Raw genomic sequence first — 17,138 nt, forward strand, 5'->3', positions numbered from 1 at the left:
GCGGCTTTGTGATTCAAAATTGTGGAGAGTCCTGGGAACCTGGCAGAGCTCCAGTATCTGGAGTGGCTTTTATCTCTTTGCTGCTCCAGTGAAAGGCATGAACACCATTCAGCAACTCCCCAGCAGGCAGGAGAAGCAAGTGCTGCTCTCGCCATCACGGCTGCTGCGCTTGTCCTGACACAATTAACCACTTACCCCGGGAGAGCTTCCATGGATTTCACTGTGAGTGCTACCCCTGCTTTTCTTCTTCAGGGCAAGGGCATGGACAACCCACTTCAAACACCAAAAGTCAGTGTTTTTCCTGTCTGGGGTTTCAGAAAGGCTGTAACACAGTGTAAAGGACCAGCAATCATGTCAGTCTTTCCTTTGCTCGAAGACATTATTCCTCTGAAGCAGGGCATGCATCTCCTTGTGATGCTTTCTATAAATAAACTGCTTGTTTGTAAGTTCTCCACTTGAACAGCACTATTTAATTCGCCTCCTTTTGATGCTTCAGTATTCCTCTCAAATTGCTGCATGAAAGTAAGAGGCTTCCATTGAGATTCACAGTCATAAAAGTATAAAGCATTTTAGGCTGGCCACTTCAGCTGGCACAGGGAGGTATAAATTGCCCTGAATCTGCTCATCCCAGCATGGCTTGTGTAGTTTGTCTCTAGACCTGGACTGGCCTCCTAGAAAAGGAGTGTGGCTGTTTTTCCCTGCTGCAGAATACCCAGTGATCTGGAACAAATTTGAGCTCGTATCGTTGGGCTTAAAACAGACTTTTATTCAGACTTTTATTCTGATCCAGGCTTGGGACAGTCAGGGAAAGAGGGTTTGGTGACAGTGAAGGGTTGGGTTGTTCTCCTGGCATCTCCCATTCCTGCCAGGTGGTGTTCCACCTTAAGGACTACAGGGAAATTATGTCAACTGCTGGCTCGTGCTCAGAAGCTGCACTTTTCCCCAAAGCTGAGGGAGCTCAAGGGAGGACAAAGAGAATATCACTGCAAGAAAACAACAATAGTTATTACTTTAAACCAAGACTGGCGAGGTGACTCTGGAAAGGGGAAGTTAGTGTCATTTTGTGTTTCCACTTGAGGTCAGATGAGGTGAAATGACCTGAGACTGCACAAAACCCAGGCAATTGAATTGATATCCCTGTGCTGCACATCAGGCTTGGCTCAGTGGATGGAGAAGTGATATAGAGTAGCAGTGAATGTTGGAAGTTGGAGTTAATGGAGGTACTGAAAGACTCTGAACCAAGTGTGCTTTGTTCCCTGGCACTAGCTGTATTTTTCAAAGAGCCACTGAACAGCATTTTGGCAAGGTAAGCCTCCCCAAAAGTGGAATAATCGTGGGTCATGGCACATGTATTAGTGGTTTCCTTGACCCAGGAGTGCCAAGCCTGCCGTGTCAATAAATGTAGGTGTGCAGAGCTGCCTCTCTTCTCCTGGTGATAACTTCTTAGCTAAGGGCTTCTGGAGCTGCTCCAGGGGTATGAAAGGTGCTTGTAGAGATGGAACTGGTTGTAGAGAAGCTGTGGCTGCCCCTGGATCCCTGGAAGTGTCCAAGGCCAGGCTGGACAGGGATTGGAGCAATGTGGGATAGTGGAAGGGTGTCCCTGCCATGGCAGGGGGTGGCACTGGATGAGCTTTAAGGTCCCTTCCAACCCAAACCATCCTGGGATTCTGGCTTGGAGCTGTGAAATGCTCCTGTTCTCTGCCATCTTAGAAGGATCAGCAAGGCCCTCCAGAGTCTGAACCCCCCCCTCTCCTGAGCACCAATCATCATTCCCTATGGGGATCAAGAGAAAATTTTAAAGGGGCATAAAGAGGAACTGTTATTTGTTTTTTGCTCTTTCAGCACAAACAGAAGCCCCTTTCTATGAGGAGTGGTGGTTTCTGCTGGTGATGGCTCTCTCAAGCCTCATCCTCATCCTGCTGGTGGTGTTTGCATTGGTCCTGCATGGCCAGAGCAAGAAGTACAAGAACTGCAATGGAGGTAAGGCGTCATCTCTGTGCTGTGCAAAAATCTCAAAAGCTGTGGGAATCAGCGATGCCTTTCCTTTGAACCTCTGATTTCCTCAGCAGGGACTGTGTTTAGAGCTATTTTGCTTGGCAGAAGACTTGGAACTTTTTGCTGTCTGCTTTGGTAGAAATGGCTTTTGCCCCTAGCCACACTGGATCAGCGTTTGGACACTGACCAGCCATGGGTTCAGACAGGACAGACTCTGGAAGTCCCAGGGACTGCAGTAAAAGCCAAGGAGTCTGAGTCAAACATTTGGCAGATAAGGAATAAATAAGAAATTAACTGAGACTTTATCATAATTCCCTGATAGACAGGGAGAAGGAGAAAAATTCGGCTTTTCCATGGCTGTACCAATGTGGATATTCTAAATCTCTGTGTGTGAGGTCTAAATCACAATTCCTTTGTACTGAGTGCCTGCATCTCACATTCCTTTCCTAAGTCAAGCTGCAGTTGCTGGGCTGGGGACCAAGCAGCCAGGAGGTGTCTTGGTTATCTGGACCTGTTAGATTTTAATCTATAGTGAGCATCAAGCTTTGAATTTTCCTTTAGTGGTGATTTTTGCCAGTCTCCTTTCTTGAAAGTAAACAGGAGCTACCTGCTCTGTAACTTGGAATGTCAAATAGTCCCCTTTGAAAAAGCTCGTCCTTGAGCTCTGAATATTGTTTTTACCTTTTCTTCTCCATACATGATAAAGTCCTGGGAGGGTTGTTCACATGTGTATTTCTCTGATAGCCTCCTCCACCTGCAGCAGGAAATTTCTCTGATGCCAGGAGGTGCCAGAAAAGGTATATTCATGAAAAAGATCAGGTGGATGGGTCTCTGCACTATCTGTTCTTAGGGATTAATGTAATGAAGTCTTCCAGGCAATATTTAGTAATTCAGTCCCAAAGTGAAGATCTTCTCTTTCTTTGTAATTCACTTCTAACAAGTGTTAGAAATCAGATTTCATTCCCAGGAGATAGAAGATGTATGAGTACCGTGGCATTTTACCAAGTTAATACTATTACATATTTGTATGCACAGCTCATAGGAAATCTCTCATCTTCTTAGTTTTACTGTGTTTGGGGGACAGACATGAAAAGGCAGGTCTGACCTGTGCTGTCAGATATCCGTGTTCACAGAGCCTTAATGCAGCACTGAAATTGAAGCTGAGGATAAAGCACCTGTCTGCTGCAAAGTGGCAGCCAGCCCTTCTCCCTGGGACACAGGCTCAGCTCACACCTTTGGGATGGCAAAGGATGAGCACAGGAGAGAACAAGCTCCTGCTAGATTTGATCACCAGAAATAATATACTGGGCTTTATTTTCCTTCTTCTTCCCATGCCATCCTTGTTCCTGCCTCACATTGTCTGGTGATTTCTCCATACCTGATCTCCATTTCAGCTGTGGCATGGTTTTCCCATTTGCTATCCACTTGCCCTTCCTCTTGCTTTTTTTCCTTTTTTTCCTCTCCCCTTTTCCTCTTTTTCTACCTTTTCTAGTTGTACTTTCTCTTGCTTTACTCCAGTCAGCATAGAATGGGATTCACAGCACCTGATTTAGGACATCTTCAGTAGCCACCTAAATTAGTTATCAGGTTTCTATTTACAGTCAAAAATCAAGAATAAACACTTTTGAAGCACAGTTTATCTGTGCTGTTTTAGATCCTTGCTTCTGAATGAAATCCATCCATCCATCCATCCATGACTCCTTTCTACTCTTTTGACTTCCTCTGCCCCTTCACATTCCTGACACACTCCTTGCCTTCACTCTGTTCTCACTTGCAAGGAGAAAAAGTGAATTTCAAATAATTAATGATGTCATAAAACAGAAAGAAGGACAAGGACTTCTGCAGTTCTATTTGGGGGAAAAGTGCTTTTGTTTCAGCTGAACCTTTCATTTCCTGGCTCCAGGTAAAACCATCTCCAACGTGGAAGAGTCAGTCACCCTGGACAATGGGGGCTTCACTGCTCTGGAGCTCAACAGCAGACACCTGAATATCAAGAGCACCTTCTCAAAGAAGAATGGAACCAGGTAAAAAGCTGGGAATGCTGTGCTTTTGGAATGTCTTTTTTTCTAGCTCCAAGCATTGTTAAAGAGGCAAAAGGGAGAGACTGAAGAATCCAGGAAGGACTTAAACACCCTAGTCTCTGCCTCAAGCTGTGATTCTGGCTTCTAAGCAGGATTTCATTAATTCCAGGGGAATAACAACATCCCAGATATTAATCCTTTGCATTTCCTAGGTCTCCTCCTCGGCCAAGCCCAGGGGGGCTGCACTACTCTGATGAGGACATCTGCAACAAGTACAACGGGGCTGTGCTGACCGAGGGCTTGGGCCTCAATGAGAAACCCCTGGAAGTGTCAGAGTCAGAGGTAAGGATTTCCCTCTGCCTCACATTGCACAGACACTGCAGATAATCACTTCCATGCTGAATCCTGGCAAGTCTTTGAAGTCCCAGTCCCATACCTGCATCATGCTGTGTGGTCACTGTTTGTCTGTCTCAGGCATTTTAAAAGGTTCAATTCACAAGGCTGTTTGCATCACATCTTAAAATAAAATATCAAAGGAAAGAATGACAAGCAGGACCCAGCCAGGGCAGATTCCAGACCTGGCCTTGGCAGATATTCAGTTTTCCAGAGTCAGGTAGAAAGATAAGTGCAACCAGTCAGACAGTGTGTGCTGTCCTCTCTGGAAGGATCTGCACACCTCCTTGTGCCTGTGGGCTGCAAACTTGGAGCACTTTTAGGAAAACACACATGTGCTGCAAAATAACCAGCTACTGTCTTCTGGACGAGGTTAAAGGTGAGATGTGCTTTGGACTGTTGCACTGACTGGAGTGTGGAATGCGATTTGCAGTTTCACAGCTACAGCAAACCCCACCAGTCAGAGGACTGGCCTGAGTGGTGACAGAGGGGAGTAGGTGGGGAGTGAGTAACCTGCCAGGGAGCCACATGGTCATGGCTGTGAGGGCCCAGCATTCAGCTCTCTGAACACCCCAGCCTTGCCTGTAGACTGTTCTCCACAGAAGGTGGGTGTTTGCCAGCATCATCCATCTGGCAGGGCTCCATCTTGTGTTCCACATTCCCTGTAAGAAGGAAAAAAGTGCTTGCTGTCTGTGAAAGTCCAGCAGTGGCCATGGGTGAATAGACAGACTTCAAAGGAGATCCAGAAAGGTAAATCTGTCTCTAAAATCAGACGCTGTCAGCTGAGATCCTGATGAATCCGAACTGACAGCGCAAGAAGCGAGCAGTGGGCCAAACCATGCCAAACCTGACCCTTCCAGCAAGAAAAAATCACGGGCAGCAAGTCGTGAAAGAAGATGACAGTTTTCATCTGTAGCTTTTCTGCACCTGCAGCTACAGCTGCTTTTCCTGGCTACCTAGCTCTCACCTCCTGCTAATTACCACCGACAGCCTGCTGCTTTGTGCTGCCCTGTGGCCGACCCGTCGTGCAGGCAGCTTTCCTTGGTGCAGCTCAAGCTGCTGTCTCTGCAATGCTCCGACATTACCCTCCAGATTAAACCCACAGTGCTTTGGTCGTGTCACTGTAACAACCCAGCATTAAACCTGTCATTAAAGCAGTTTGCTGAGCATGATCGTGAATTTAGCACTGGCACCTTTTGACATTAATTTCAATGTCCCGTGTGGTATTTCCTGGTGATGTGCAGAAGTCTCCTTGCAGGGTGTCATTATGCCTCCTATATGCACTGTTTGTACAGCAGAGAATGAAGTGATTTTGGTGGTTTTTTTTCTCAGGGTATTGATATTGTTTATTTACTGTTGTATTGCTGTTGAGCCTGAAGGTCTCAGTTGAGATTCTGCTGCTTTTGTGAACTGGGTGTGCACGTGAGTATGTGCATAAAATATGCCCCTGTTTTTCCTTGGGGCTTGGAGATGCAGCCCGCCTGTATGTCTTTGATGCTTGTTTGGGGTTTTTGTAGTGGGGAGTGCTTTTAGTCATGAAATGTTAATATGCTCCCAGTAGAGGTAGCAGTAGGAGATGCTGCCTTTTGATCAGCCTGAAAATGCTGTTTATGTTGGCAGGTGCAGACAGGAGGTGAGGGTGGGCTGGTGCAGAGGTGGGCATAGGTGACTGACCACTCTCTTTTCAAGTATTCCTGTACCTATTAGCTCTTCCTGTTTGTCTTTTATTTTCTTTTAGTTTCTGTTCTCAAAGGAGATCATAATAGACAAGCTCTGTTTTCTGAGAGTTTCGGATTTTCCATCTTAGCAGACAGAAACATTTGCCAGAAGAGTTAAAGACATCTTTTCATGGGAGAGTTCTACACAGGTTTAGTCCTCTGCAGCAGAGGGTCCTGATGCTGTTTCCTCTAATACATCTGTGTGTGGGTTTCAAATTACACTTAATATGATGCACATCAGGGCAGGCAGGGACAAAAACTGTGCCTTTGCCTTCAATCCACATGTCACTGTGTTACTGCTTAGTCTTATGCCTGTTGCCTGAGGTGTCAAGATTTTACATGGAAAAGAAGGAAGCTCACTGGCTTCAAGTCTCCTGAGGTTTACTGAACATGAAGAACTCTTGGGCTGACTGACTGCACTTAAAACTCAGCTGCCTGGGAGCATTCTTCCAAGCTTGCTCCTGGAGGGGAGAGACACACAGAAACAAAGAGGAAATCAAATAAGACTCTTAATATTCATAAATCAAGTGGTAAACTTACTCCATGTCATGAAAGCCAAGCACCAGTACTATTAATGAGGTTAAAGAAGTTTAATTGGCAGGTACAGAGCAGGAGACTGCTATGAGCGTAAATTCTATATGATTAATAATATTAGGCTTTTAGTTAATGAGTCAAGTGGACAAGGCTCTGGACAGATAATCAGAAAAAATTTGGTGTTCACCATGTATAGAAATCTGATGATGTATCTGCAATGTCATCCAGCCAAGGAAGAGCAGGAGGAGAGGGGAGGCTGGTGCACGTTTGTGTGTTTTCAGGTGTCCTTGTGGTCTCCAAAAAACTGTTTCCAGGAGAAAATACTCTCACAGGTTGCACACATTGTCAGACAGTGCTGGATGCTCTGGCCTTCCCACTGCAGTATGACTGGCTTTGGCTTTCTCAGCTCTGTAGGAAGATATTCATTTCCACTTAACACTTCAGAGGGAATAGGGTTTAACTTGTTTCCAGTAAAACTCTCCAGTGATTTTGACAAGTTGGGCACTATGTGAAAACCAGCTGCAGGTGACACATAAAATAAGAATGGGTTCCCATGTCCAGAGAAATATTTTGCATAGTGGGTTACCTTGTCTCTTTTACAGCATATTTATTTCAGGCCAAAAAAAAAAAAAATCCTGCTGTTATCTACATTTTTAGAAGTAATCTTGTAAGGCTGTTTCTTTTGTAGTCACTTAAAAGGATAACTGGAACTATTATCAAATTTATTATCACATTTCCCACTGACTAAGCCAGCCAAAGCTGGTGGCTGACTTGCCTCTGAGCAGCACTCGTGCATTTTATGCTATGAAAAATACACCTAAATAGTCTCTCATTTTCTGTATTTGTTGTTTCATAGGCATCCATGCACCTTTGGCTGACAGTGTGTAATGTCACCACACACCCAATCATGCTCCAGCCTATGGAGGTTTCCAAGGTAACATAGCCACAGTCGCAGGGAAAGGAGAAAACTGAAAACAAAGCAAAAAACCCTGCAGCATTTCTATTTACTCAATAGTTTAAAAACCACTAAAGAGTAATCCTTTAGTATAAGCTGTCTGTATTGTCATGCTAAACAGGTTTATCTTACTTCTCCTTGATTTTCATCGGGCTGTGGAATGCCAGTTCAGAGCATTCCTTGCTGATAAGAGTGGTTATTGGAGTCTTGCTGGGAGCAGACCTTAGGAGATACTTCAGAAACACGGACAAAATAGTCAGTTCCTGCCTGTCCTGAAAGAATACAGAAAAAACCTGTTGTATCAACACTAACAAGCAGGTTATCCTTTCCAGCATCAGTCTGAATGATGGTGAAAGGCTGAAGTTACTGCAGCTCTATATGCTTCATGACAGTTCCTTCTGAAAGACCCTGGCCTTATTTACACCAAATTAATGTTCCCTTTCAGTTGGTGTAATGAACTAATTAGTGGACAAATTATCAGCAAGTGGTATTGTTTTAAACTCCCTCTTTCACTTCATGACAAATCTGAGCGCACCGTATTTTCATGTTAAAGTGTTCCCAGGATTTCTCCTCTTTATTATGTTGACTTCTGGCAATGTTGAAAGAACTTTGCTTAGGAACAGAAATTATATTAGTTTTGTGAGTGAGATTTTTTGCACTATGGACACACAGCATCATGTTTGGAGACTGATGCAGAGTGCAATAACTTTTTTCCTGCTGAGGACAGAGGGAAGCAGTGTTTGGGGGTCTTCTGGTGAAGTCGGCTGTGTCTGCAGCTGAGGACCAGCCTGAGCTCCTGCTGCCAGGCCCTGCCATGCTGCCACATCTGCAGCCATCCATGGCACTCCTGCTGCAGCCCCTTGCAAAAACAGACAGGGCAGTGCTGGCAGGATGTTCCTGGCAGCAGTGCCAAGACTCTGGAGCTGCTCTCTGCACCCACTGGCTGTGAAGTAGTCCAGATCTGGGGATATTCCAGGAATGTTGGAAAAACCACCTGTTCAGGAAGGTCTTTGGAGGGAGTCGAGTGTTGGCTTCCCAAGCCTGGCAGCTGGTGCAAAGGAGTGTTTTTCTAGGAGACAGGCTTGCTGTGTTCCTTCTGGAATAATTATGAAATGCTGGTAGGGCTTTGTTGTATTAGTAATTACTTGTCAAGGCACCTGAAGCTTTTCATTCTTAAAAATCAAACAGTACATAATTCCTGTAGAGCCAAACCCTGGTAAATAGTGGAGAGGAAGTTTTGCAAAGCTGTAAAGAGCTGCTTTGCTCACTTTTGGAAAGCACTGGGAAAAATTTCTCAGCTCTGTCCATCACCCTCTGTGCTGGAAAATGGGCACAGAATAGTATTGAAGCAGCTACCTAAGCAAAGAAGGGGGATGATGGATGCTGTGCCCTTTTCAAACGATGGTTCACAAGGCATTTGAGGATTGTTCTTCAGAGACCATTAAAAAGAAGCTTTAGAGGAGGAAAGACAAGTTTTGGCAGGCAGGATCAAGAAGGATGTGTGTTTGCTGGGTGGTGTCATAGATCAGAACCACACCAACCTTTTGAAACTAATTGCAGCAACGAGCAGTGATGAGCTGCACTTACCTGTCTCTCTTGTGTGTCTTAGGCAGCTTCTACTTTGATATTTAATTGCCTCTAGAATTGGCAATGCAGATTATTGAGTGTGGGGAGGGAAAGGAATAAAAGCTTTTGCATGGTCTAGTCAGAGATTTTTAGGGAAGGCATGAGATCTGGAAATGCCTGGGTAAATGTTTGTGTGCTGGATGGGGCTGGTACTGGTGGGAACATCAGTGGGAACAGAAGGAAAATATGGGATGGGGCTGGTACTAGTGGGAACATCAGTGGGAACAGAAGGAAAATATGGGATGGGGCTGGTACTAGTGGGAACATCAGTGGGAACAGAAGGAAAAGGTGCTCTGAGATTCCACGGCCGAGGCTTTGCCATGGTCTCTGCACTCAGCAGAGATGTACAAGCCCTCTGTGATTCCTCCAGCTGCATCCCAGCAGCAGCACTTCAGAGGAGGGGCAGATGCACAGAGCTTATCTGGTTACATCTCAATAGAGCTCCTGCTTGATATTGATGGGAGCTTTGAAGCTCTCCAGCCACCGTGCATAAATGTTTCAGGGGTAGGATCCGCTCTGAGTGCAGAGCTGGGTCTGACTCATCCCAAGGAAGCAGCCCCTCCTGCCTGGCAGCTCTTCTTTCCCAGATTTTGCATTCTCTTTCTTCTGTCCCTGCTGGTTGTGTACCTTGTACCACCCATAATCAGCTGGAACATGCAAATAGTGTTATTTGCCTGCAAAAAAGTCTGATTTTACTTAACTTCCTTCCAGTTATAGAACTAATTTTCAATACTTAACACCCAGAGTCCTGTGCAGGTGGCTTGGGCTGGCCACCCCAAACACTGGCCTGGCTAACCAGAGTTTGTGTGGAAGGCATCCCTGCTGTCCTTCCATCAGAAGAGAAATACTCAGTTGTAATTGCAATATTTCTGATTGTGATTGAAAGCTGTTGGTTTTGCTGTGACCTCCCTACCCTTCCCTGCATCTTGTGCCCAAGCAGGAGCTCCTGGCTGCCCCTGCACTGTTCTGCAGGGAATTGGAAGGGATTTCTCTGTCACTTATCATCAGAGGACTCTCCCTCTAGCAGCAAAGTCTGGCTGAAGCAGAGCACAGTGCTTTTCCACAGCCCAGCCTGTACCACACTTGGACTGCCATCCCTCTTACCTTACCATTACAGCTTTAGTCAGCTGGTGATGCTAAACTTGCCTCCCAATTCTTTGCGAGCACAACAGGCTGAAATTATCGTTGATGCTAATGACCGATTATTTAATTCTATTTTTCCTGATGCCCCAGGTCACTGACTCGGATTACGAGGACGAGTTGCCCAAGCACTCCTTTGTGAACCATTACATGAGCGACCCCACCTACTACAACTCGTGGAAGCGGCAGCAGAAAGGGGTGAAGCAGCACCCGGCGTCCTACAGATACGAGGAGTGCACGGCCAGCGAGGCAGAGCCCTATTTCCAGACTGTCATCACGACACAGAGCTCAGGAGGGGTGTACACCCCCACGGGACAGCCCGCGCCCGGCTCCCGGACTCCAGTGACAGGATTCTCGTCCTTTGTCTGAGCGGGGCTGGGGACACGGCGGGACAGCCGCAGTGACCGCGTGTGCGCGGCCGGGGCGCTGAACTGTGGGGGACCTCTCTTATCAGGGTAGAAACGGATGGGAACACACCTGAGGCTGGGTTGTTGGTGTTTTGGTTGGTTTTTTTGTTGGGGTTTTTTTTTTTTTTTTCTTTCTGAAGACAATCAACTCTATGAAAACACGGAGCTGAACTAGCTGAACCTTTGTTTAAGAAAACAAAAAGAAAAAAAAGGAATTCTGAACAGTGATGATTTTAACCACTTGTGAATAGTAGGGGTTTTTTAACTGCTTTTTGTAACACTGCTTCAGGAAGCAGCTCCCATGCCCTTCTCCTTCCCTCTTTCTTTCTCTCCCCTCCTCCTGTCCCACTGCTCCCAAACAAGCAGGTGAATTCCCTAGATGCAATGAGTGACTCTGTGATGTGATTTGAAGAGAAAACATAAAACCTCCCAGGCTCCTTTTTCTTCCTTTTTCTCTACTCTTTTTTATTTTCTTTTTCTCTTCTTTTTAATTTTTCTCTGTCATCAGAGTTAAGTAGTAAAACATAGAAAATGGACACATTTTTAGGTGAAAAGCAGACACCTCTCTTCTCCTCGCTGCTCCACACATTAGGAGCACTGGCTGATCAATGTAGGCTCAGATGTGTCACTGTGTCTGCTCTAAGCTCACTACTGGTGTATTTATATTGAATTACTGACCTGCTTTTCTTTCTTCTTCAAATGGGACCTGCTGCATTCTTTAAATATTCCAACTCCAGGGCCTCTGGAAGAGGAGATGGCTCAAAAGAGCGCTGTAGGCAGTGGTGGGTGAAGCAAGTGGGAAGAATTCAGATGTAAGGTCAGTTTATTTTTGGTGTGGCTCTAATCCTCCTTGTGTACTGCGTGTACCATTTGAATCAGTCATTTTTTAAAAGTCAAAGGACACAACCCAGCAAGCCAGAGGAATTTTTCAACTAAAATTGCAGTGACAACCTAGAGAGTTTACTAATTGATGAGGGTTTTGATCATCAGAGTTACCATGCCCTGCCAACAGAAGTTGAACATCCTTTCTCACCCAGACTCTGCCATTCTGTTTATTGGTCTGTAAAAAAGTACACAGTGGCAGGGTTTGTTTGATTTTATTTTTTTAGTACAAAGACACACCACACAGACTGGGTGAGTTTTGGTGTCCACAGGTGCCTTTTATTGATTCTGCAGCTTCATCTCTGGGAGAAGCAAAAAAGTGTCTCCAAATAAAGCTAACCAGTTTTTTCAGGCATTAGGGTCATGAATTACCTTGTGCACGTTTACAGCCTGCTCTGTGCACTTGAAACTACAGCCTTTGGATAGAAAAGAGGAGACTTTTATTTTATTTTTCATCCTTTTGTACAGCTCACTTTTTGTTTTCTTCTTTTCTATCCTTTTCCTGAATCTGTCATGTTTAGTAGCAAGTTGTTTACTCACAAGGAAGTTGTCAGATGTTGAAAGAATCCAAGTAGCAACAGTCCTGGGTCACCAGACTTTTTGTCATAAGAGTTTGAAAGGTGAATTTGGAAGTAGGAGAGTCCTTGCCACACCAGGATTTGGCATTTCCTTCCAGGTGGATAAGACAGGAAAATTGGTGCTTGCTAATGTCCTGTCAAGGCTCATGTGGCATTGTTCCCACAGAAAATTGTCCCTGTCCTCTCGAGGGATGTGGGACATCTGTGGCAGGGGGAGGTGGTGTCTTCAGAGCAGGTTGTTGAAACCAGGCTGCCCAGGGGCCTGGTTGGGAGTATCCTGGTGGCACATCACCAGAACAGCTGAGGTCCAAGGGCCAGCTCAGCCTTGCTGTCACCTTTCAGTGCCTCTTGGACAGAACAAACAATCTCAGAACTGCTTTTACTCTTGGGCACTGCCTCCGAGCACTGCTGCTCTTGGTGCACGCACACTCTGCAAAGCTTTGGCACTGGACTGCTGTTCCTCTCCAAAGGTTCCAGGAAGAAAAAGTTCAAAACCAAAAACTCCAGTGGGTGTGTTTAAGGGCTTTTGAGTTTGGGATAATGATCTGCAGCTCATTAGATGGCAAGGGACTCGCAAAGACACGGCTGAGCCAAAACCCTGAGTCATCCCCCTCTCTGCACCTGGGTAGGATGTGTGTGGGATGGAGATGGGGCTCCAAAGAGGATGACTTGGAGTGTGCTGTGAAGAGGAATGCAAAGCAAACAAAAAACCCACTGCCTTCTGTGCACTTTGACTGTTCTCTTAAGCCATATGGACTTTGCTTTAATTACTGAACTGCCAAAATTTGTTTTCAGTCTGTGTTTTTTGTTTCTTAGACAAAATTATCTACGTGACTTTCTGATTTGTTTTCCTTTTCCTTTGTCATTTCCTGCATTAGATTACATATTTTAGACACATTCTTTTTATACATTTGACACAGCTCTTGAAATTTTAATGGCACTTGTCCAACATGTGTAAGAGGTAGTGCTGCAGGAGGAGCCCTCCAAGGACCACTGAGGACTTTAGGGATGTAAATTAGTAGGAAGTAGATGGAACACCGAAGACTTTGCTCCAAAGAAATGTATAGTGTAACTCCACATCTCCTGAATATTGCCTTACACTTGGTGTAAGGTGCAACTACTCCCTGGGGTTGATCTGATATCACATTGAGGACAAGAACCCCAAGAAAACCACAGGGAATAAAGGAAATGGACTTCGTGGCCACTGCTCCGCTGAAGGACAACATGGGGAGCAGCACAATCTGTACAAAGCGAGGAGAAGAGGCTATTTCCTTTTTTCTTAGAACCAGCTGCAACTAAAAAGTCTGAGCTTGCTGAGGGCCTGCTGAGCTGGCTGTGTGGCTCTTTTCTTCTGACTGCTGTCAAAATAACAGGTTAGGTGTGATTCCTTTAGGACCTGTTGATCCCAACAAAGGTATTTCTGTTCCATTCTCGTTCACACTGTTGTCACTCTTGGTTATGTTGTGTTCAGGAGTTGGCTTTTCTGACACATGGGTTTATTTTCAATAGGCAGTTGCAGAGTGAGGAGCTGCAGTGCCCTGCCCAGCCCTCAGCTGAGCACAGGATGTGTTTTCTGCTGTGCAGGATCGTGCAGCTCCATGTGTGATGCCTCCACCTTCCTGCTAACACACTCAACTTGTAAAATATGGTTAATAGGTAGGTTTTATTTACTTCACACATCAGGGAAATTGTTTTATCTGGAAGGAAATACTCCATCAGTTAGGCAGAAAGCTCTATTTCATTGCTGCAATCTTTGGAAATTGCAGCCTTGAAATACAACTTTTAAACATTAGTTGTCATGTTACAGTAACTTCACCCATTGAATTCGCTTCCATTTCCATCTTCCTGTTTAGAATAGTCTTGAAAAATGAAGGCTTATGTTTAAAATGCCTTCTCAGGATATTTTATTTTTATTTATTTATTTCCCTTCCCGTGTTTCTCAGGTCTCTTGGTGACTGTTACTGAAAAATAAAAGCAGCATCATGAAATGACCAAGGGAGACATTTCAGGGAATGGTTTAATAGGAGCTTGTTTTTCATACAATAGCCATAACAATATCCAGTCTCCTGCAGGTAAAGAGTGCCCAAGTCTTCACCCCCTGCAGGGCTGAGGTGACAGCAGTCACCACTGTCAGCAGTGGCCCCAGCCCCAGACCTCAAGTTGTCTCTGTCATAAAGCACATGCAAAAGTGCACACATAAAGGAGCTGTGCTGTTGCAGCCCACTCCAAGTAGAGCATTTTATCCCCCCCAAAATCCGTGTCACACGTGGTGTGTCTCTACCATGGCCCACACCATTGGGTGGAATATTTTCCAGTCCTGCCTTTTAATGCTCTGATCTTTGGGCAGGGCCAGCACTGTGCAGGATAGAAATGGCAGTGGTGACAAGGGACAGGAGAGAGCACTCCTTTGCTTTCATCAGTGACAGTCTCTTATTCCCTGCCCTGGGAGTCACTCATGGACTGCCTTCATGGGGAGGGCAGAGACAGGTGAGAGCAAAGGCTTTCATCAGCAGTTACTAAAGGAATCAGACTTTGCCCAGTGATCCCACTTTTGGGAGCAGTTGGCATGACTGGAGAGAAAAAAGAAAAATACACAGAAAAGAAACTAATCTATTACTCATAAGGATTTCTTTTCCCTCTTCATTTTGAGTGTTAAAACCAGTGATGTTTTGCAGATGGGCCAAGATCTCATTTTTCTTCCTTATGCCAAGGTCTTTGCCAGAAGCTGTGTAGCAATTGTTTGGACTAAATATCTTGACATGGGGATGCATTTATTATCCTTGCCATTGCTTCCCTCAAGAAATCTATTGGGTCATCCAAAGATTATCTAATCTGCTTTCCAAAAAGGGAGGAGAGAGAGATCTTTTTACATACAGAGCACTGGTGTCTTCTCCCACACATTGCTTTCAGATATAAAGGACAACTTGTTGGAGGAAAATCCTTTTAGAAAAGGAATTTATCAGAAACTTTAAAAGAAAGCAAACAACCACATAAGAAAGATAACCTCTGACAGAGGCATTAGAAATCTTAAAGTCCAGAAGCCTGTGATGTGTAGGAGTGATCAAGATGCCAAGACCTCCTTTTTTTACTGATCTCCTGTACCAGTAGCAGCCAGAAGGACACACCCAGTGAGGGGTGATATTTGGAAAGGAAGAACCACAGAGCTGCTGGGACATAGGCATGTTGTGCTGGAGAGAGCTCCACTCAGCCAGGAGTTCCTGCTGGTTCAGTCACATTCCTTAGATTGCTTTTATGGGTTGTTGCCAGCACACGTGGAATCCACACATTATCAAGGTGTTCCTAGAAGCTGCGAGGTTACTGGAGGTGAGGAAAGGTTTGTTGGTGTGGTGTGGTGTTCAAACAAAGCCACACATGTAATGATGTTGTTTTGCAAAATCCATTGAAGCCTCCTTGTGGAAACCACCCTTGAATTAGGAGCATGTTGACCCCAAGACTGAACATAATGGGCCTGAAATGGCTCCCCCTGACAAGACATAGAATCCCAGAATGGTTTGGGTTGGAAGAGATCTTAAGGATCACCTTGTTTGAACCCCCTGCCATGGACAAGGACACCTTCCACTATGACCAAGTTGCTCCAAGCCCCGTCCACCCTGGCCTTGGACACTTCCAGTCCGTTCTGTTCTTTGTATTTCTGTACTCCTTTTGTCCTCCCCCTGCACTCCCAGAAAAAGAAAGCTGCCTTGCACTTTGTGCAGGTGTAAAGTTCACTGCGCCGGACAGCAGAGAGCCACAATGGATAAGCACACACATGACACCTGGGACAGGTGAGATTTGTTTGAACAAGGAGCGAAGTACCATTAGCACTTGAGATTCAGGCTCTGACTCAGAATTTTATCTTCTCAAAGCTGCCACTTGCCCACTTTAAATGGCCTTGGGGCCTCAAGACTTGACAGGAAATTCATTATTTCGATGCTGTTTGATCACTGTGCACTTTCTTGAGGCTTGAATCACTGGATACAGAGACAGGAATGGGGTTACAGAGCTTTATATCAAAGTGTTTTCCCATTTGTGTCCAATTCACTGGATTTGGGAATTTCTGCTACCATGGAATGGTGGTGTTCTGCAGGTGGGAACTGCCACCAGGGCTCCCTTTGATGTCATTATGCCCCTGGGCCGTGCTGGGGCCTGTCACAGTGCAGTGGGAGCTCTCAGGTAGCAGAAAGGTGCAAGAACCCCGTATTCTGGTGAGTTTGTAGCTGGTCACTTTGCCTCTCTTGGGCTGGAGTCCATCCTCTGAGTTGGTATCTGCTGTCAGCTGTGGGGTAGGACCACCTCACACAGCTGTGTCTGAGCTGCCCTTCGGTGTACTCCGGTTATCGGATCATTGCTTTTAATTCAGTGTCTCCTTGGAGATTTGCCCTGGATTTTTGTTCCACACCTCTTGTTAGCCTCACCTTCACCACTCCACTATTTTATATGAGAAAGTTACTTCTTCTTTTGCAAACTTGCTTCTGATTAAAAGAACCCTTTTGGAAACATCTGTGTCCTTGGTACATTTGTTCTGTAGAATGTAAAAAAAGGATTTTTCCAGACTCTTCTGTTGCTGAAGAAATTTCTGGGTGCCTTGCCAGCATGCTCACGAGTTAATGGCTCAGGACACTGAGAATGTAACATGGACTGAAATTCCTCACTGTTTGCTCTGGACTGTAAAATCTTACAACCCCTGCTGCTTCTCAGCTAAGCTGACACTCTCAAATAGTTTCCACACAGAATTTGATCAGTCTTAAATATTTTATTATTTTGCAGCAATAAACTTCCTCAGACCCTTAGTACAGGAGAGTCAAAACCCACTCAGAACATCTCGGGGCCAACATTTTTTATGCCTTTGTCCCCTCCCCAGCAGTGTTGTAGCAGTTGTTAATCAGTTC

At 45.3% G+C, this 17,138-nt stretch overlaps 1 protein-coding gene across 4 annotated transcripts in view; it reads left to right on the forward strand.

The window, feature by feature from the left end:
- Window positions 1–16,746, forward strand: part of SDK1 (sidekick cell adhesion molecule 1) — a 384,804-nt gene extending 368,058 nt beyond the window's left edge. For all 4 annotated transcript variants that reach the window (XM_041401548.1, XM_041401551.1, XM_041401550.1 and 1 more), the window contains exons 42-45: window positions 1,843–1,980; window positions 3,899–4,019; window positions 4,229–4,358; window positions 10,476–16,746. In XM_041401548.1, coding sequence (XP_041257482.1) covers window positions 1,843–1,980; window positions 3,899–4,019; window positions 4,229–4,358; window positions 10,476–10,751 — 665 coding nt within the window. In that variant the 3' untranslated portion in view covers window positions 10,752–16,746. The remainder of the gene's footprint in view (window positions 1–1,842; window positions 1,981–3,898; window positions 4,020–4,228; window positions 4,359–10,475) is intronic.
- Window positions 16,747–17,138: the final 392 nt, after the last annotated feature.

This window comes from Onychostruthus taczanowskii, unplaced genomic scaffold (assembly GCF_017590055.1).
Source record: "Onychostruthus taczanowskii isolate IOZ18803 unplaced genomic scaffold, ASM1759005v1 scaffold19, whole genome shotgun sequence".
NCBI classification, from domain to species: domain Eukaryota; kingdom Metazoa; phylum Chordata; class Aves; order Passeriformes; family Passeridae; genus Onychostruthus; species Onychostruthus taczanowskii.